The following is a 22,874-nucleotide window of genomic DNA, read 5'->3' on the forward strand; positions in this document are numbered from 1 at the left end:
CTGGGGATAAAACTCTCATGCTGCAGTAGCTGCGAATTTCTTCATAGTGCTGAATCTTAACCCCTTGCTCCACCAGAAAGGCCCTGATAGTGTTGGTTTTATCTTGCAGTTACACCTTTTAGTACACACAATTTTCTGAGAAAATGTGTATTATCAAAGGGCAGTGTGACAAATGTTTCAGATGAAACATAAACTGTAGTCCATGTAATTTGTTAGGTCTACTGGAGGAGGGATAAATTTCAATTATTCGTTAGACAGGCATCTGAAACTGGTTCATGATGGGCTTCAGGTGAAATCATATGAAAAGCTCTCTGGGAATGGGAATATTAGCTATTTACCCAACGCATGTGCTGTAAAGCATAAAGATGTCGTAAAGCACTTTAATCAGGTAAAGAATATATGCACTAAAAATCTGAGTTGTCTAAAATGTCAATTCTAAACTATACTATGGCCCTAAAAAAAAACGATTAAGTAGCACTATGTTTTCAAAAGATAAATATATAAGATATAAATGTTCACTTGAAAGATACAGATAAAAGTATATATTATATATAAACAAAATGTTTTAATTTAGAAAATTCATAGGGAAAAAATGTTTTCAGATATTCTATCATCTTTATAGTCTAGATTTCTCTCTGCCTATTTTGTTTCTGATATGGTCATTTATCACCACCTAATGGTAACCAGTGGAACAACAAAAAGGTAAAATATCTAGAAATTACTTTATGCTTATTTTAAAAAAGGGTAAAAGAGGGGGACAAAATTATTTGACATACACTTTCTGTTAAAATTCCTAGAAAATTAAAAGTTGGATTTACTTCCTAACTTGACTATCTGCTAAGCATCTCATTTTATCATTCTGAGATAATTAAATATGCAATACTTTTGAACTCTCAAGAACTCTTTAAAATTTTATTTATTAAAGGACAGCTAAAAGACAAATACACTTCCATTAATTTGAAACCTTTAAGCTATAATCATATAAGGCCTTAAAAAAGAAGTAATTTAGAAAGAATCTAGGCCTTTACAATGTGTAGATTAGATTGGTGGGTCCATTTTAGCATCTTTCTTTTAAAAAGTATAACTTCTCGGGGCCTCCCTGGTGGCACAAGGGGTTAAGACACAGCACTAAGAAGCTATTCACAGCCACCACAGCACGAATTCAATCAGGGAGGTGACCACATGGTACAACAGATCTCTCCTGTCTCACCGGCTGCTCCCCTCAGCAGTGTATTTCAGTAGATCTGCCTGTTCTGCTCCCCACTGTCTCTGGTCTCTGGTGTATCCTCTCACCCCCCGCATCTCTGGCCTGCACCCCAGTTCTTGTATGCATAAATAAATAAATCTTTAAAAAAAAATAAAAAGTGCAACTTCTGTGTCTTTTACCCTATCCTAGTGGAACACCCTTGGGACTAAGCACATAGAAGTTAAGAGAGGAAGTTAGCAGGTTTCTTGTACCTTTATTGTTTGTGGGGAGTTACTTGCTAGGAAAGACAGCATCCTTGCTTATTAGATAAAAACAGCAGGTTCACTATTGGTGACTCTGACCTAGACTTGACAAAGATTATTTTTTAGTAAAATTTCAAAAACATTTTTCTTTTTTTTTTTTTTAAAGATTTATTTATTTATTTATACAAGCACTGGGTACAGTCAGAAGTGCGGGAGGGTGAGAGAATTCACCAGAGCCAAAGCGAGGAACAGAACAGGCAGACTGACGAAATACACTGCTGAGGAGAGCAGCGGGCAGCAGGAGAAGTCTACGCGCCATGTGGGACCCTCGCCAATGGCCGGGGATCAAACCGGCACTGCAGAGGCTGTGGGCAGCTTCTCAGTCCAGCGCTCAACTGCTACTTCCCAGGGGAGGCCCTCAAAAACATTTTTCATGAGGATTATATAAAACAATAAAACTATTTACCTAGATTTTCTACTTGTAAACTTCCTCTTTAAGAAATCAAGCTTGATTAATGTTAGCTAACATTACTATGATTCATGGAACATTTATTCAGTATTATATTAAGTCCAAAACCAGCAAGCATTAGAAACATGACCCACATACTGTCCTTGAGAAGCCTTTAAAACTCAGATAAGTGATACAATAATAACAATAACTTCAAATAAACACAGTTATGCCACATGCATGAAATAATTAAAATGTAAGTTCAGATGAGTACAGAATTCCACCAGGAAAATGATAAATGCATCACAGACTGCCTCAAGATGAAGCATTAATAGGAGGAAGACTACCAGTAGGCACAGTGTAGTGAGCTACAATGGGGCACAGAGAGAGCTGGAAGGCATGATCATGTGAATTCTTTCATTACATTAACTACCAATTTTTTGACAGGCAATGAAAGTCACTGAAAGGTACTGGGCAGGAGAGTAACAATCTTATGCCAAAGCATCCTCTACCTATTAGTCTCATGACCTTGAGTAATCACATAACATTTAGGTGCCCATATCTATAAAACAGAACTAATAGTGGTACCAGCCTCAAAGTTATGAAGATCTGATAAGAAATATATGCTTTAAATAGCAAATATTTAATCATTGTTAATTATGAGTATGAAGAAGACAGATATTCTGTGATAAGAATGATGGTGAGTTGTTTTGGGGATGTAGAATGATTCAGGAGAAACTACAGAAACAATCCAAGAACCTGGTGAATAACATAAAAATACTGGGAATGGAAAAAATGCAAACTGACTCCAAAATTTTATTTGGGTGACTCAGAAAGTAGTTATAAAATTGGTAGGAGATGGATTAATAAAGAATTGGCTTGGCACAGGATAAATGTGCCCATTTTAGCTGAGGTGAGTTTACTGTAGAACTTCTCAGCCTCATTGACTACTTGGAGGAATGCTGGGCTTGGGATTAGGCCAGGAGTCATGTGATGAGCCCTTAAAGCCACAAAAATATGTATAAGGCCTCAGTATGACTCAAACCCATCAGCAATCAAAACAGCGTGATCCCCATAACCCTTCCCTTTCCTTTCCAAGATTCTCTAATAAGCAAATTCCTATTAATAATTAAATGGCTTTATATTATATGTATTAGAAGAAACACTTATCTGGGGAAAAAAGGCATGCCCATTATAGTCTATACGTCCATGCTGCAGGCAAGTAGGGGAGATATTGCAGGGTAAGCAGATCTTTCAAGTGGTGGTCAATCACTCCCATTCTTCCAAATAGGACCTTAATACTGAACTGATACATTCTGTTTCTTAGGACATACTATTCTAGAAAGAGCAGTAGCCAGGGTAAGTAGTCTTAGATACTAAAGATGGGAACTTTAGTTTAGACAAAGTGAACAAATCACTTTGTCTTTATTTCCATATCTGTAAAACGAAAGGTGTGGACAAATTTGTAAGGCCCCTCTCATGCTAGCTTAAATACTGTATAATCCATGTTTACCACTTCCAGAACAAACTGTGTGGATCTGTCAAAGCCATTATAATCAGAATAAATATACTTATGTAAAGGTCTTAATAATAACCAACCCCTGTACTCCAGTTCCAGACCTTCAATGGCATGAGTTTTCCTACCCACTTGCCTATCTTTCCTGATAATGCCCATCTCATTCCAATTCCCTAATATCAAAATACTCCAGCTGTCTCAAATGTCTGAATTCTGATGTATGGTGGGTAATCAACTTCCAGAGAATACTACATTCAAATACAAATTCTAAAAGAATTTCATAATATAAACAACTTGTTTTTATAATATGCTAATTCAAAAGATATACAAAGACTACTGCAACAAAGATAACAACTAAAGTTAGTAAAAGGATGAAAACAGAGGAAAGATTTACCTTTTCTTTGTCTAGATGGATTCCACTGATTTCAAAATCAAACATGAACAGTTCTGCCACACGCCTATAAATAAAATGAGCTTCACATTATAACAGGTAATAATAATAATTAACAAAAACAAGATTTTTGTTAAAAACAATCAGCCCTGGGGCCTCCCCGGTGGTGCAGTGGTTGAGCACTGGGTTGTGAAGCTGCCCACAGCCTCTGCAGCGCCGGTTCGATCCCCGGCTGCTCCCCGGCCCTGGAGGAGGGTCCCACATGGCGCACAGACCTCTCCTGCCACCCGTTGCTCCCCTTAGCAGTGTGCTTCGGTCCTTCTGCCTGCTCTGCTCCCCTCTCTGGCTCTGGTGAATTCTCTCACCCTCCCGGGCTTCTGACTGTACCCAGTGCTTGTATAAATAAATAAAAATAAATCTTTTAAAAAATAATAAAAAAATAAATTTTTTAAAAAAACAAAAACAAAAAAACAACCAGCCTGTTTCAATCTTACTGCCAGTCAGATGCCAGTCTCATACACAAAGAGATCATTTTTCTGAAACCAGAAGCTTAACATTTAGTTGGTTGTGTTTTTAAGTTCCTCTATGGCTCACTTGACATCAACTACACCATGTTGTCTACACAGTAAATTGAAACTGAAACTAAGGAGTGAGGATTATGCCAATGAAGCCATATTTAACTTGCTTTTTTTCCAGAGTTGGAGCACATATTTTCCAACAGCCTGTCTTTCCTTCACAAGACATTTGCTGCATACTAAATGCAATGCTCCAAATATGTACATGCCACCTAACTAGGTAAGCCTGTATACCTCTAGTACATTTTATATTTAGCTTGTGTATACTCTAAGGTGCTTGTGAATAAAGACTAATATATGCTCTGAAACTGGATCCCTGAGGCAGGCACCATGGGGCAAACTGGCTTTGTCGGTGCTGCTGGCTCCTCCCCAGCAAATACAGCTGGATGCCTGCACAGGCGACAGAAGCAGTGGCAGCTCCCACCCACCACAGGACCATGCTGTCTTGCAGGCAACCCCTCTTCCAGCACAAGCCAGGTTTGAGTGCAGGAGCACCTATGGCTCTGGAGGCAAAAGCAGTGGGAGTTTCCCTCTGGCTGACCAGAAGTGCTGCCCAGGCAGCACCAGGTTGCCCTGCAGCAGGTGGCTGTAGGACAGCTACACAGAGGCACACCTCAGTGGGTTGAGCTTTCCCACCTGCCTCCAGTGGCCCTACTGGGACTCAGCCTGATGGCAGAAGCCATCAGTGATGGCTCAGTGGCAAGGTTGCCCTGAGCTGGAGCAAGCCCCAGTACAGGAGGCAACAGCAAGCCTATGGTCCTGGCCCTACCGGGCCAGCTCTAGCATTACAGCTCCCTGTAGTCATAGGTAGTAGGAGGCCGGAGTCCTGGGCCAACATGGCAGGCTACCAGAAGAGCTCAGCCTGCAGCAGCTGCAGTGTTGCTACAGTGCTTGCCCCTTATATGTTGTTATACTCAGCCCCACTAACGGGGTACCAGACGCAGAGTGCCTCTAGTACCACTGAGCCCAGCTCTTGCTGTGGCCCCCCAGAGTCCAGCAACCCATGAGCCTGCCCTGAGGTCAGGGGAGGCCAGGTCTGTGTAGGCACCAAGTTTTTCCTTTTATATTTGAATTGTATGTGAGTTAAATGAACCAATCTGATTAAGGCCCAGTTCATTAGTTAATTATTCAGATCAAAAACAAGAATAAGATACTTGGGTTTTAAATGGTCCAATCAGTCACTTAGGATTGAAAATGGTCCAATCAGACTTGTAGGGTGGGAAACCCTGAAAGAGGATATAAGGTAGGGCAGAAGCCAGCTTACAGCAATCTGTTCATAGCCTCCAAAGAAAGAAAAAGGATCAGCAGCCAAGCTCCAAAGAAAGAAGAGAAGCTGAAGACCTATGCAGAGACCTGTTCACTGCATCTACCTCCAAACCTGCCTCTGACATCGCCTGAAAGGAGCACCATAGTATTCGGCCTAGCGTCTCAAAGAGCTATTTTTTTTAGTGTAGTACAAAAACTCATGAAGAGCTATTAACACTGGTGTCTCTGATAAAGCATCCTGGTGACAGGTAGTGACTGGCACTACTGGCCAGAGCTATCTAGCACAGTTGAGAGGTGACCGGCGCTGTGTCTGGGTCACCTGAGAGCTGTCTACCCTTCTGATTGTCCAGTACCACCTCCTGCTGCTATTGCCTCAACTGCCATCCTGTCCAGCATCTGGTGCTGTCCAGCCCAGCCTTCAGACTGTTGCTGTGGGATGCTGTGGTGCCATCTCAGTAGTCCCATCTGTGAGCACCTCCAGCCACCTCTATGAGTTAGCTCTAGCCCATGGCTCAACAATGTGCCATAAGCTCCAGGCTCTCATTGACAGGACAACACCATCTTGTAAGAGTGGCCTTTTGTTTGTGACTTCTGGACACTGTGGACGCTATCTGGGATGAGAGAGCCAGCCACCTGTAGACTTAGAAACTCTCTATCTTCTCTGTTAAATAAACCCCGTTGTTGCTGTTACCTGAGCCTGAATGGTCTTATAATTGTATACATGGGCAAGAACCCATAGACAGTGACCAGTTCTGTACCTTGGCACTGTTCTTTCACCCACAAGAGCACTGTCTAGCACTGTTTAGTTCCATATGGCATGATCCCATAAGGGAACAATTTTTGAATGAATGAACACAAGGCATAAGAAAAATAAATTTCATGATGGAGTATAAATAAAGTACTTGGGGGAGTTCAAAGAAGTCTACTATTCTTTGATTTGTCAACAGTACTTTTATAAAACATCACCTTTTATTCCTGCGTCCCTATTAAAAAGCAGGCTCTTTATCAGCAATTTCCAAGGTCCTAAATTTGTTTAAAACTTGGAAAGGAAGAAGGCTAGAATTAGTATAAAGACACTTTGTAGAGATCAGCATTTCTTAATGATCATAAAATGCATCCACAAAATTCAAAGGCCCTACATTTCCTAACCTTTCCTTGATATATTATGAGAACAAAATAACAAAGGAACAGAAAGTATATTGGAAAATATCTAAATTGAGGGACAGCTTTTTGTAAATTTTCTCTATGCTATGTTATACTCAGAAACAAATCTTTCTCTTTTTAGGTACATACTAATTTAATATCTTTACTTTCCCATGAAGTACCAGAGGAAACAAAATGCTAAATTCATAAGGAAGAAAATCACGCATGCACAGAAAACAAGATCATGGGCTGAGAAACATAGCCCTTCAAATATACTAGAGTAAAAAGACATGGTCCCTGACCTTCAAGAGATAATAGCTGAATATCATTCATAAATAAATGACTGATAAATACCATCAGTTCAGGGAACAAAAGTATATCTCACAGAGTTTATGTTAATATTACTAAATGTAAGAATTATATCATTGTATATTACTTACTTACTGACATATAACAATTGCTACATAAGTGGTGGCTATTTATTTGGTGGTGAGGGAGGGTTAGAAAGAAATATGACAATCAACCAAATAAACCCCTTCTCTCTTTCCCTACATCACTACCCCAGTCTAGCTTCTGGCAGCCTTTCTGACACCCCTAATGGGTGCCCTTACCTTCAGTGCTCCACCTGCAAGATGATCTTTGTCAATGTCAGATGTCCTAAGCATGATTTACTAAGCACCTCATGAAAGGTCCTTTCCTCCAAGGTAAGGCCTCTGAATGTTGTCGTCCACCAGGAACCAAATTAGGGGCCCCAACTATGGGCTCAAATAGCCATTGAGTTCACTTAATTAAAAAATATATATTTGTTGGAAGAACATAGAATTTTTTTTAAAGTTGTGTTGAGGCCGTATGATGGAAGGTAATATGGTAGGGACCTGCAATGTACTGGATTATAAATGCTTTACATGGATATTTAAGTAAAGGAAGCACAGAAGGAACAAAAGACAGCTCCACCCAATGTTTAAGTTAATATACGGATAACAGAACATACAAAAACAACCATGATTAGTTATTCATGTAGGAGCTTATTCCTTTATTCATAGAGTATAAAACTGTGAAAGTCACCACGATAATCATTTATGTATTTCAACTCCATCCAAACCCCAACAATTAAAAACATAAAACAGTTTATACTTGGACAATTTTTCAAAGGCCTTCTGCATGAGATTTTCTGTTTTTCATCCAACTAGCAGCAGTTACTTGGAATATTAAATTCTTTGATGCTGTGCCGGAAGCCGAGTTTCTTAGCTATTGAAAATTGTTTTCATTTTTTTTTTTAATCCTGCTGCATGCTTGGAGCCAATTTCAAGTGTAACACCTCTGTGTCAATGATGTATATATTTTTAAAACTACTTTTCTCTGGAATTAAATTATCCAAATATTTGATGAACTTTTCTGGCTTTCCTTGATTTTTCATAATGGCTATATTAATCTGCCTGACTATTCTGTCAATATACTTTGAATGAAAATAATTAAAGTTCTGGGCCTCCCCGGTGGCGCAGCGGTTGAGCGCTGGGTTGCGAAGCTGCCCGCAGCCTCTGCGGCGCCGGTTCGATTCCCGGCTGCTCCCCGGCCACCGGAGGAGGGTCCCACATGGTGCGCAGACCTCTCCTGCCGCCTGCTGCTCCCCTCAGCAGTGTACTTCGGTCCTTCTGCCTGCTCTGCTCCCTGCTCTGGCTCTGGTGAATTCTCTCACCCTCCCGCGCTTCTGACTGTACCCAGTGCATGTATAAACGAAACAAACGAACAAATAAATAAATAAATAAATAAAAACATGCCTCTATAAAAAAAAAAAAAAAAAAAAATTAAAGTTCTTCTAAAATTCTGAAAGTTCAATAGACTACATTAATAATTTAGTCATTAACCTTCTTAAATAATGTAAAGTCTTCACTCATGCCCCTAAGCTGTCCAGATTTTCTCTACTCACATTTTTCTCCCTTCTTTAGTCAACCTAAAAAAATACCATTTTTTTTCTAGCAAAGGTATTTTCTGTTTGTTATAAGAGAATAGAAAGATAGCAATGGGTTAGTAAACTGGGTGTGGGGAATATACTATATAAGTTTATTATATGAAGCTTTACTGTGAAAATGTATATAAAAAACACATGCCGCCAAAGATAAGCACTATTAAAATGTTTGTGATTTCCTTCCAATCTATTTCTTTAATTTTTTTAATCTATGAAGAACATATTTAATTAAATAAGGTTAGCGATATCAGCACAGTGTCCAACACATAGTAAATATTTGAAAAATGGCTGCTGAATTTCTGAATGAACGTAAGGGGTACTAAATTGACTATCTTACTCTGAAACATCCCCTGTCCCTAGGTGGGCTGGGGAGACACCCAAAGGGTGCCATGTCCTGAGAAGCACAGGCTGAGGCAGTATCTTTGATCTCATGAATATACCATCTCAGTGGCAATTAGCCTGTGGCTAAGGCAACAAAAAGACATTCCTTTGTCTTCCATCCATTCTAATTTCAGTATTGGGACTCAACAACATAGACTTTCATATCTTGCTTTTCCTTATAAAATTAGATCTTGGAAACAAGCAAGGAAGGTTAAAGAGATGTATATAAATAAGGATTTTTATCATGGCATGCTTTACAGGAGTGAGAAAAATAAAACATTTTTAGTATGTATGGCATGGCACAGTATAAACATTAAAAGCTTCTTAATGTTTTAAATTGTTTTTGAGGGATATTTAAAGATAAAGAGAAATGTACAATGTCTGAGATATAATTTTGTTTTCATTTATATATATATATGTATATATATAAAAAACTAAATTATCCTCCATGAAGATTTGTCAATTTACATTTAACTACAAAAGACTCATTATCCTAGGTCATTAAAACACTATTCTTTATTCTATTCTGTTTTAATTTTGTAAATTGATGAGCTCTTTGCTTTTTTCCGTCTTTCTTTAATGATGCTAGGTCTCTTGTATTTAATGACCACAATGTGCCAGATATTAACAACACATTTATATTATTTCATTTATTATTTTCATGAAATAAATGAAATAATAATAATAATCCCATAAAGAACTTTTTAATTCTTTTACAGAGGGAAAAACCAAGGCTTGGAGAGTGATGGTGCCACTATCCAACCAAGAAAGTATTTTTCTAGAGGCCACATCTCCACTCACTACTTCGCACTCACTACCAGAGTATTATACTTACTACATACTGTTAAAAATTTAACAGCCATCTGTTGCTATTCCTAATCTTGTGAAATGAAAATGTTTCACAAAAACCTTTCACCCATTTTTCCAAAAGAGCATTTGCTTTCTTTCCCTCATAATTTGTAGGTATCCTAACATAGTAAATATATTAACTCTTTATCATGTTAAGTAACCTTTGTCCCATTTATTCTGACTTTGAATGTAGAAAGGTTTTACCACACCAATGTTTGCAGTTTTTATATTATCAAATCAATCTTACCTTTCATGGTCTGATGTAGTTATCATATGAAGAAAGACCTTCCACACTCCAAGGTATCAATATCTTTATGATTTCTTTTTTTTTTAAAGATTTACTTATTTATGCATACAAGAACTGGGGTACAGGCCAGAGGTGTGGTGGGGGGCGAGAGAATTCACCAGAGACAAAGTGGGGAACAGAACAGGCAGAGTGACTGAAATACACTGCTGAGGGGAGCAGCGGGCCAGTCAAGAGAGGTCTGCTGCGCCATGTGGGTAGCTCCCTGGCCTTCCACTGAACTCGTGCTGCAGTGGCTGCGGTAGGTTCACAGGTTGTGTCTTAACCTTTTCTGCCACCAGGGAGGCCCTATTATTTCTTTTTTAGTATTTAAATCTTTAATTAATCTGCTTTTTTCCAAAATGCTTATCCAAATGGCTAACATCATTTACTGAAAGCAAGTCTTTCCCTCCTAAAGTGAAATGACACACTACTTATATATATGTCCGAAATGTCTCTATTCTTCTTTTGATCTAATTGACTATTCTGGTATTAAATTTGGTGCTCTTTTACATACAGTATTTTTATATATGTTCTGATCTGGTATAAGTCCTTTCTTAGTACTTTTCTATATCAGATTTTCCCTGCTTATTCTAATATATATATATATATATATATATATATATATATATATATTCTCTATGACTTCAAAATCATTTTAATAAACAAAAAAACTTCTTAGATCTATATTAGATACCATTAAACTTACAGATCAGTTGAGAACACGACTGAAATTTCTCCTTAGCTAAGAATACAGTTTCTTTTTTATTTAAGTGTCATCTTTCACTCTTCCCAGGTATGCATGTATAGGTTTGAGATTCTGGATGCTTTGCCTTCTTGATAGTCCAAGGTCATTACAGCTTTTGCTGCTCTTGTGACTGGAATTTCCCCTTCCTTTGTATTTTCTAGAGTGTATTTGTTACAATCTTCACATACAAGAAAGCTCTTGATGGTTTTGGAAAACCCCAAGTAAAACAGGTCTCTTTATGACTGAGCTCCCTGGAGACTAATATATCAAAATTCTTCAAGAAAAAACATTTATATCAGATTTCCAAACTTACTGACCAATGGACCCTTTTGTGAATACTTTTAAATATCTCCAAGACTTAGCATTTCAAAGAATGCATCTAATAATACATTTGAATCAATATACTCAATTTAAATCATTTCTTCTATACATTAACAAGACAATTTATTAAATCTGTAATTCTTTATTTTAGCCATTGTCTTACACTTTACCATAGGCAAAGTTCTTCCTAGGTACTAGCCAACACTCTTGATAACGTGCAAGTCCAAGGTATTTCAATAATCATTATTTTAAACTCTTTTCCTCCCATTTTCAAGTTACCTACAGCATTTTTAGTAACATCAAGAAATGTGGTATGTAGCCTATTAGCACAAGTCCTTTGTAACTAAAATACAATCATGTGTCAACAACAGGGATATTCTAAGAAATGTGTCATTACCAGATTCTGACATTATGTGAACGTCATTACAGAAACCTAGATGCTATACCCTACTACACACACCACCTTCATATATGTGTCCATTATTGACCAAAATATTGATATGCAGCACATAACTATAGTCTATTACTTCACTACAATATTTATACATTAAATATGAAAAAATTAATGTTTAGTAAAGTCAGATTATTAACAGTATACTGTTGCTACTCAGTCAGTACCAGATGAGTATAAATCTGGCACAACTAGGGGACATTCAACTTTTATTTGTTTTGCCAGTTAAGACAATATAATGCTCAAGCCTAAAATTATAATGAAGACAAGCAATGCTCTGATGGTATTAACTAGCTTTACTAGTATCCTAAGCATCAAGATCAATAGCATGAAATAAGGCCAAGCCTAATACCGACCTAATACCTATGAGGTCGGTATTACCTCAGAGACAGCCTCACTTGCTGTGTTCTTCAGATAGCAGGGCACTCATATGCAAGACTAACACAAGATTCCATGAGCAACTGATCTTTGTAGAACAGGATTTCATTTGGGGTCACATGCTTCATATGGGGACAAAAGGGAAGAAAGAAGCAGGAGGAAGGAGAATCAAGGAGTCAAAAGAACTAAATGTCCCATAAATAAAAGCAGGTAAGTACAAACAAGAAAAACTGCTATGTGCTATGAGACAAATAACATAAAGGAAAATTAATGAAAACCTACTTACTTAAATTTAAGCAAACAAATATCCTGTATCAAATATTTTTAAGTATTGACTTAAAAATTCGACCTTTTCAATTTAGATTAATAATGTTATCTAATGAATCAAAGCAAATCATTTCAAGGACCGTGGCATCCACCCAGAAAATAAAATCAGTTTGCATCTTCTGGTGATATCAATTATAGGACATTAAAGTATAAAGTTAAGTGTAATTATCAACTGTGTATGGTAATTCATTCATTGATTAAGCACCTATCACAGGTTACAACTTGTGTAGGTGCTAAAGCTGCAGCAGTGAAGAAAAGTAACTACCTCCTTGCCCTCTAGGAGCTTCCGGTCTAGTAAGGTAAAGAGATGATAAACTAACAGATGGAATAATGCTAAAATGTATTAAAAGGGGGAGGGGTAGGGAGCAGGGTAAGGGAATGAGCATGATCTGGTATAAAGATCTTAGAGGAGACATCAGATGAGTGGACTCCTGAAGAAGTACAGGAATCATACACAGACATGTGGAGAAACCTGGCGGACAAAGGGGGCTGTGAGGGCAGAGACATTTAAGCAATTCCTTCAGTATCACCTCTATAGTCACAATCACAATGAATGCAAAAGAATAAATACCTGGTTTCTGGATCCAGAGAATCCACAAGTTTTTTGTCATCTAGTAATTTTTGCAAACTTTGATATAATTCCACATTTGTGTTCAACCTAAAAAAATTACAAATGAAAAAAAAATAAGTAATTTCTAATACCTTCTTTTTAATTTTATATTAAACAAATGCTGTCTAATTCTAGCATACTCATGCCCAGAGGCCAAAGATTTGAGACATTGTTTTGTTTTGCTTCTTCATTTGGACTAGGAATAGCATAACCATACTGAGTATTATAGGGACAGGTCATCTGTTAGGTAAAGTGTCAAGGTAGTAATTGTTGTGGGTAGTAAAAGGATAACTTTAATGCCACAGTCAGCAGGTAGGGTCAGAAGAGTGAAAGGAAAGAGGGGAAGAGAAAAGAGGAAGTTGGTAACTGGTCATCTGACCCCTCTGCCAGCTCCTGTAAAAATTTGCCAACTGTCATTTGTTGTTGTTGTTGTTGTTTTTTAATAAAAGCAAATAGGAGGGAGAACAAATAAATGCAAATAATAAATAAAAAAAAAGATTCTGTAGCCCTGAGCTGAGTACTAGAGAACGTGGGCTACCTGTGCTCACCTGGTTGAGAACGGCAGGCCCACACTGTGAGGCGAGCTCAAGGACATAGACTAGGGGTCCATACTCAGGTCCAACTACTACTCCATGATCTCGGGCAAGTATTTGAGCTCCCTTAGTTTATTAGATCTCAGGTCTCCAAAGGGTTAAATGAGATAACGTGTGCACAGCAATCACTACCCATACTTATGAACCACAGCTATGTTAGGTGGCTGTGCCAGCCTGCCTTGAACAACCTGAGTACTGCCCTCAACCCAAATGTCAGTATCTTTGGGCAGGTCCTAAATCCTCCTTCACTGCATGCCAAGAAACCACAACTCTCTCAGGGCTAAATGGTGCACTATTCTTAGATATAATCTCCCTGCCTGAAGGACTCTCAGGGAAGGGTGAGGTTGTGAGAACCACAGACCAATTCCTATTCAGGGACTAAAGGGTGGTCAGGTTCCAGTTCACAATCTAAATCCTGCCGTTTCATATAAATCAAAGGGTGTCTGTTTCCACTTTTCTTATAGGCCACTCCAAACACCAAGGCAAATGGGTCACGGCCAGTCAAAAACACTAAGCAAGGAGACCAGGCACAAAACTCTCTCCTGCTCTCAGACATTGAGCCCAGGAAACCAAGGAGAAGAGAACATCAACATGGAGTCCACCTCCACCTGTTCTACACGAGCTACCCTACATCAAAAGGACAGCAGTTTAGAAGCAACAGCGCTGTACCTACTTCAGAAGTTTGAGCAAATCTCCCACATTAATTTATGCTGTAAGATCTTGAGATAGAGCCCATATTTTCCAGCATCTTTTACAGTAAATATTTATATTTACCAAATATAAGTCTTTGTTTGGCATTTGGAAAAAAATCCAATTTTAGACTTTTTCCACTAAATCAGTTTTACACAAGAATGTACAATAACGCTATTTTTCAAAGATGAATTGAAGCAGTTAGGTAAGCCATGGTGCAGTTAGACTAAAGGAGAAAATGAGTCAGCGTGCTTAGCAAGAACGGAAAACAAAGCCCTGGTGAAGGCTAGGAGTTGTGTCATGATTTTCCTATAAGGTCCTTCAGCAGGCTTCAAGGCAGCAGCCAGATTGTGGTAAAGATCAACAGAATGAAATGCTCTCCACAGTGAAGACCTTAGCCAGAGACACACTTGACAACATTTTGCTACCAATTGTGGTTCCCCATTACCCTCCCACAAAATTAAGAGTCCATGTCCACTAGACCAGACCATACCTTAATCCAGGCACAACACAGCACTCAGCATGCCTCAGGTGGGCAACTTGGCAGCTCAAACTAATTTATTAGGGCTTTTCTCTAGGCAATTCTGTATCTCAGCTCTTGTTAGGTGCTCTCTAATTGAATTGGAGAAGCCCCCACTGTCCTCCTCCAACAAATTTGGTTTGTGAAATAGTTTTCTGATGCTGCCTGGCCTCTTTCCCTTCAAAAGCCCCAGCACTCTCAAGAGTTTTATACACTTTCTGGCAAGATATCACACCTCTGAGAGCTTCAAATACAGCACTTTACACTTCTAAAAACAAAAGCACTCCACAGCTCTCATAAATGACACAAATAAATACTTAACTATACCTCAAAATCACTTAGAATTATCTCATGCTCACAGCCCAGTCCTTCTCAATGCTGCCGCATGGTTTATGATCTCTTCCCAGACCCCACAAGCCCAGCTCTACAGAGACTGCAAGGCCACTGGTTAGAGGTGATGTTGGTTTCTTGCCCTGTGGCCCAGTCATCAATCCACAGCAAGTTAATCACACATTAACCTAGTAAACCTAACTCATATCTAAGATGTGATAAAACCTTTCCCTTGAGGTAAAAATAAAAACAATAAGGATACTGAATGTTTCCTAAGAGCCTGACACTAAGTTTCCATATAACCCTAAGAAAGAAATCATTTTATTCCTCATTTACAGACAAGGAAACATATGTGGTGAAACAGATAACTAGCCCACAGTCCCACTGCAGGGCTGGAAGGTGAGGGTGGTGGTCTCTTTCCCTCCCAGGTTCTCCTTCTCGCCACCACCCCAGAATAGCCAAGCAGGGATAGCACCCCCACCCCCACTGGACAAGCCTGTGGAAAAATCCATCAAACCTTGTCACCCAATATTATACCAAAGGTGGAAAATAACATACTTTTCTACCATGGTGCCAATACTTCTACAAGCTTCTTCTGCAGCCTCTCTGAATGCTGGCTCAGGGTGAGCAATTTTCACAAAATCAGCCTAATAAAGAGGAAAGAGAAAACCAAAAGGGAATTTGATGGAAAGTTTTCTCCCAGAATCTGAGAGAAAATGAAACCCTGTGTTTTAAAATGTGCCATTACTGACATTTTCCTAAACTAGTAGGACAAAGCAGCTTCTTTCTGAACTTTTTTTTTTTTAATTCCGTTATTCCTTGGAACTAGATTTGTTTCATTTGAAAGAAAATGCTTTTGCTAAGTTTATTTTAGAAAAGTCTTTCTCCTACAAATAGAAACCCCAAGTAAATTCTTTCTAATTCTATAGTTCAAAAAGCAGACTCTTTCTTCAAATACTCTAAAACTTTCTAAGGAAAATTGTTTTCAATAATTTTCTTACATATTAACCAGGTTCCAGAAAACTCTTAGAGGCTTTGGATTTTTTTTAAATTGACACATAGCAGCTTCAAGACTGATTTGGCAACATTCTAGCCTTGATGGAGAAAAGAAAGGAACATTCTTTCTTTATAGCCCTCTCAGGAAAAATTAATTCACAAGGCCAGGCTAGATGGCACATGACTACCACAGTTAGTAAGGCTGCTTACTACACTGAACTTAAAATTAACAGAATTGTTTTTTAAAAATCATATAAAACTAGATTTTACCTTTCAGGTTAATCACAGTATATTACCCAAAAAATGCAGGCAAACTACAAAGTAACTACATATTTTCTTCATTCTCCAAGAAGATAATACTACAACATGAAATGACATCACCACAAGGTAAAATTTCCTAATTTTATTATCAAATAGTTTTTAATGTAAAAACATTTAAATCCATAGTTGGACACATTCGGTGTAACAATAATATAACATTTGTACTAAAGCACCTGAAAAATGAGCTATGTAAAATTACAACACATGTAGAAATTACTAATCCACATGTGGCGGAATTTACAATCAATATCCAAATTCAAAACACTAGCATACATTTAAAAATTCATTTGTCAGAGTGATAAAACAATATAGTTACAAAGCAACATAGTAAAAAAGAAAAATAAAGCAAAATGACCATTTGGTAGGAAACAGTTTATAAAACCTGTTGATCTTACCAGCTGTTAAAATCTTAAAAATTCATAAAGGAAGAAGGTTCTTTGCATTTCCTACCCCAATATTTACATGCAAAAATCACATTACAAGTTTTTTAAATAAGGCATTATTACACTTCACAAATATAGATGTAAGACTCTAAAAACAGGAAACGCTATAAAGCAGACAACTTAAAATCTTTTAGTAAAGAGAAAGGTAAAAATGTGGGGAAAATCCTAGAACACTGCTTAATTAAGATGGAAGATAAGACAACAAAATAAAAGTGAGTTCTGGGATTTTTCACCACAAGCTAATACAAAGCTCCTCAACTTACCATGGGGGTTATGTCCCAATAATCTCAACATAAGTTGAAAATAAGGTTAAGACAAAATGCATTTAATATACCTAACCTGCTAAAAAAAATCATACCTTGGCCTAGATGACCTTAAATGTCATTTACATTAGCCTACAGTTGGCAATTATCTTGAGTTTCATCTCAAGCATAACTGCCTTTCTCTTCCCCTTTTCATGAGTAGAGGGACAAAGGTATTATGTAGACAAGACAGGAAATGAAAACACAAATATAATATTCAAAAAATGTCAACACAGCTCTGCAGAGTACCAGTCAGCTGGAAGCTGCAGCTCAGCATGCCGCCACTGCCCAGCAATGTGAGAGAGAATCTTCTCTCTAAACAAGGAAAAGATCCAAACTCAGGAATCGAAGCATGGTTTCTCCTGAATTTGTATGGATTTCACATCATAAAGTTAGAGTCCTACATCCAATTACTGTAAGTCAGGGACCATGTGTCTTTGATTACACCTAAGAATTTCACTGACAAACATTTTCCTTTTCAGATTTCAGTGACATAATTAAATGGGGAAGGTTCAAGGCCTCCTTTTTGGCAGTGTGACTACCATGTTGTTCCACCTTTCAAAGCATTTGGTACACACATACCATAGGAACAGAACCGAGATCCAGTAAATCTGAGAACTGACCACAAAGAGCCTGCAAAATAGCTCACTTCACTCCTAGCTGAAAATCTTTTGAGATAAGATACTTTATAATAGTGTTTTTTTTTTTAAAACTGGGAAGCCTATAGTGACTGCATGTTAATATGCAAAGTGATATTGATCAATTCAGGTGAATGGGAAAAAGGATTTTTTCTGGTAAAGGGAAAAACAGAAATGGGGAGATACACTGCCAGGAAAAAGGAGTGACCCTCAAAAGCTATGTATGAGTCCATGTAGTTGATATTTTAGAAAAGAACAAGCTACAGAGATAGAAAAGAGTTTGGCAGTCTGCGAGATAAGAGGTAAATAAGGAACGGGGAGAATTAAAAAAGGCGCTATCTGGGAGTGCAGGAGTATTTATGTATCCTGACTGGTGGTAGCTACATGAATATACAAGTTAAAATTCACAAAACTTCATCTCCCCCCAAAAGAAGACAATTTTATTGTATAATTTTTAAAATAAGCACTTTTTTAAAAGATGAGGAGATTAACTACTCCCAGCCGCTATAGGTAAGACTTCACCTGCCCGCAAGCAGTCAGTCAGTCCTTCAAAGGGTATAAAACAGCAGGTGCTACAGTCAGAATGCCTGGATAAAGGGCCCAGTTACATCACTTATGGGCAAGTAATCTTAGAACATCACTTAAATTTAGTGTCTTTCTTTTGTCATCTGAAAATGGAGAAAATGAGACAATTAATCTAAGTAACTCTCTTACCAAGGTCCAGCACCTCTAAGAGCTAAAACAAAAAAAAAGTTAACTCCTGCATAAGCTCCATGAAGTCAGAAAATGTGCCAGTCTCATTCATGACTGTATTTCCATGACCTAAAACAGTGCCTGGCACATGGAAGGGATTGAATGTTGAACAAATGTGAAGAAGAAGATATATATAGCTTAATACCAAGTAGGAAGGATCATGAGAGTTATGGTTTTGGATTGTATGTACCACATTAATCCCCATCACTAAAATGATTGCTCAAATGTGGCACCTTGGGGCTGAAAGAAAATCATGCCTTCTGTCTCAGCAATAGGTTTCCTTGTTGGTGAAAAGACCCAGGAACACTTCTATTTTAATTTGAAAATGTTAAAAATAAGGAAGTTTGTAATACAATCAGTGTGATGTTGAAACAACATTTTTAATTAGAAAAGGCATTGCTGAAGAGGTTTATAAAAGCTTGCTCTTCATAAGACTGTCATTGTAAACATACAAATATTCTATTAAAACTTCAAGTTTTTATAAATGAAGAATGCTTCAAGTGAATATTTTCCATGTGAGCAATCATTTTTATGACTTTCTACATGCATATTTTATTAGATATACATGTTAAACTAAGAGTTCTAAATATCCTTAGGACATTTTTAACTTTATGGTGTGTTATTATGCCTAACAAACCTAGGGTAAATGTTACTAGCTTACAAGAAAAGATAGTTCCAAGTCTTATATTAAGCATCTTACCAAGTCAGCCACTCTGCATAAGCAATCAGAGAGCTCATCAAAGATAAGAACCGTCTGGGGTCCGGGCGGCATAGTACACACGCGCTCCACTAGCAAATCTGACTTTCTCAAGGCATTTTCTTGTGCAATACGAAATCCTTCTGGAGCACTGAGCTCAGGAACTCCAAAAAGGCCCTGAAGTCAAAAGAATATTTCCAATGTAAAACTAAAACATTGATTTTTTGGTATCATATAAATACTTTTTTCACAAAAGAAATCTTGGTTTCCGTTGGTATATTATATAATACCTCCAAACACAGACAACACTTTCATATTCTGTGCATCATTCCACATAAATTAGAAAAAGTTCTTATAATTTTTCTTCTAATTTTAATTATTTTATAAAAGGATATAGTAATATAGGTTCAAAGTCAAGCTGTCACTAATACAGAACCTAATTCACAGGATTAAATGACAATGCATATAATGAAACAGTAACAGCACCTGGCATATAGAAAACATTTAATAGAGGTTAGCTATAATCATTATTAGCTGTGTAACCTTGGTCAAGTTTGTGCTTACTCTTTTATCAGGTATAATAAAGGGTGACAATAGATACCTTACAGCATGGATACAAGTACAAAGTTATAAAGTATATGTCAAGTCCTTAGGACATTGTCCTGCATAAAGTGACTACCAGAAAACTGTACCAATGTTAAAATATGTTAAATAAATAAAATATGTTAAACCTAGTCATTGGCTGAAAATGGCAGCAAATTTTTTGCTTACAAAATCATTTCATTTTTGTGTTGATAAAAACAAAAATCACTAATTTAATGGAAATGACCATCTTATTGAACCAGTTTAATCACACTTGTTATAGGAGTCAGGAAAGCAGAAAGTAAAATCCAAACATTCAATATACATCTACTGCATGCCAAGAAGTGTACTAAGTCCTGTATATAGGTTCTTTCGGTAAATCACACAAACCTAGAGCAAGGAACTACCACTCTCCTTTTATAGATTAAAACACACACACACACTTTAAGAAGTTAAAAATGTTTGCAGTCACTAACAGCGAGAAAGTCAGAACTTGAGTCTGCTCCACACACCTCTAAAGCCCACACTTTCTCCATAGCTCTCTACTGTAAATTTGTCTGCAAGTCTTCTTTTGAAGGAAACTCCCAGACACCAGGCCCTTCATCATTTAAACTAGCTGTTCTATTTACTGCCTAAAACATGGAGGAACTCAAAGAATGAAAAAAAAATAATGGCGATGCTTAACTTTGTAAATTAACTTAGGAGATGCTTAACAATGTTGATTGGGAGAAATATGAAGAGGTAAAACTTTAAGGCCTCATGAAGATCTACTGTTTTAGCAAGAAGGGATGCATCAAGTTAACTTGTTAATCTCTTCAAAATACATTAATAAAATGAAGAAAATAAATGGTACAGTTTAAAACAAAGTAAATGGTAACATTGGTACAGTTTTCTGGTAGTCACTTTATGCAGGACAATGTCCTAAGGACTTGACATATACTTTATAACTTTGTACCTGTATCCATGCTGTAAGGTATCTATTGTCACCCTTTATTATGCCTGATAAAAGAGTAAGCACAAACTTGACCAAGGTTACACAGCTAATAATGATTATAGCTAACCTCTATTAAATGCTTTCTATATGCCAGGTGCTGTTACTGTTTCATTATATGCATTGTCATTTAATCCTGTCATTTAATCTGGACAGAGTAAAATCAGAACCAAAAATAAACTTAATGTTTACATTCACTTAATTTGATTGAAGCATCAATTATTAACATTTCCCAATACACCTCAGGCTACAATTATGGTAAGGCTGAAAAAGTACATAATTTTTTTCGAATCAAAAACTAATTCATATATTCGAAAATCTGGTATCACTACCCAAAATTATGATATACAAAAGAAAAATTAGTTCTATTTCACCCATCCTTTACTCATATGGAAAGCTAATGACAGATAAAATAATAAGACTCATACCATTAGGTTTACTGAAACGATATCCTAGTCTCTTTTTTTAAGTTAATGGCATGTGAAAAAATAAATGCTTATTTAATGTAATAAATTAAAAATGGACAAAAGTCACAGTAAATCACACAAACCTATATACAGGGTTTAGTATATAGTAAAACAGACATAAGGTAAGTTCAAGTTTGCCTTCATTTCACCTTCAGTTCGGTCATTCAGTAAATATTGAGTGGCTACTGAATGTCCAACACCTTTGCTGGGGAAACCTGAATTACGAAATAAAATGGAACCAAAGAATTTACTCAGTGACTTCCTGGCGGGAGGCGGGCAGAAATCAACATGATCAACTCCAACGTACTACAGAAAATCAGACTATTCTCAACAGTTTTGAGGGTTATTTTTTCTTCTTTTTTCTCAGTTTTGAGTTTAAAAAAAAAAATAGCCCATAACTTTGGGGAAAAAACTGACGTTGTTTCAGGCATAAGGAGAATTAGTAATTACAGAACTGAAGGTAAGAGTGTCTTTGCAAAGACAACTGGATACCTCCTGTGCATTCCTAGGGCGAGGCAGCATGGGTTGAAGCAAAAACGAACGGAGTAGCGGGGAGTGCAAAAGGACGGGATCCGCAGGCATAATTGCCAACAGAAAACACTTAGTTTACGTGAGGCAAGGAACTCATGCAGAGGCAGCTCTTGGGACCCACACTACGGCCCTCCCGGCGCCCTATATCCCAGCCTCTCAAAGGGGTGCTGGACAAGGTCACCACGAATGCCAATGACTCCACAACGCGGGTTCGCTGCCCTGCTTCTTGCAGAGACAAGGTGAGCCCCCGCCCGCGCCGCTCACCCGGCGCTCGCCGAACAGGTCCAGGCGCAGGCCCTGAGGTTTCACATTGAAGGCGGCGCCTACAGAGGACCAGTTGGTGCTGACCCTTCGGGCCCGGATTCCGGCGCCGAGGCCTCCCAGGAGCGCGGGCTGCGACAGTAGAACCGCAGTCCGGGTGCCCAGGGCCCCCAGCCCTCCCGCGCACAGCATCATGTCCCCAGCGTAGCCCCTCGTCCCGCCTCCAGACCCCCGCCCCGGCTTAGCTCTTCCAGCCCCGAGCACGCGCGCCGCGTTTCCAAGGCAGCGGACCACGCCGCGCCACGAGACGCCCCCCACTTCCGGGTCGGCGCGCGCACCTCGGCACTCCGAGGACAAGAGCGCCGCCCGGCCTCCTGCTCAGCCGCCGCCACGCTCTCACGCCCCCTGGTGTCTGGAGTAAGGAAGTATCAACGTTTCCCCTTCCCTCCCACTTGACTAGAGACAGCAAAGTCTTACTGTAGATGAATTCCTCAGGGGTCCGGGAGCAGGGGCCAGGGAACACCCAGGGATCGCGGTAGGTTCGATCTCAATGCCTTCTGAGGCGTTACAGGACCGCACAAAGCATCCGTTCGATCGGCCTCCACTCTGATAGAAGCTTTAAGTTAAATATATGGTTTGTGGAACTGGGTAAATTAA

The 22,874-nt window shown here is 38.3% G+C and overlaps 1 protein-coding gene across 5 annotated transcripts in view; it reads right to left on the reverse strand.

Moving 5' to 3' along the window:
- MIPEP (mitochondrial intermediate peptidase) overlaps positions 1–22,423 on the reverse strand; it is a 144,371-nt gene extending 121,948 nt beyond the window's left edge. For all 5 annotated transcript variants that reach the window (XR_008554419.1, XM_037527029.2, XM_037527031.2 and 2 more), the window contains exons 1-5: positions 22,221–22,423; positions 19,389–19,562; positions 15,794–15,882; positions 13,064–13,150; positions 3,808–3,871 (exon numbers count right to left, since the gene is read on the reverse strand). Coding sequence is in view for 4 of the 5 variants with exons in the window: in XM_037527029.2 (XP_037382926.1) it covers positions 3,808–3,871; positions 13,064–13,150; positions 15,794–15,882; positions 19,389–19,562; positions 22,221–22,412 (606 nt within the window). In the remaining variant the exon portion in view is untranslated. The remainder of the gene's footprint in view (positions 1–3,807; positions 3,872–13,063; positions 13,151–15,793; positions 15,883–19,388; positions 19,563–22,220) is intronic.
- Positions 22,424–22,874: the final 451 nt, after the last annotated feature.

Source organism: Talpa occidentalis, unplaced genomic scaffold (genome assembly GCF_014898055.3).
Source record: "Talpa occidentalis isolate TD23 unplaced genomic scaffold, MPIMG_talOcc4v2.1 talOcc4.5, whole genome shotgun sequence".
NCBI lineage: Eukaryota > Metazoa > Chordata > Mammalia > Eulipotyphla > Talpidae > Talpa > Talpa occidentalis.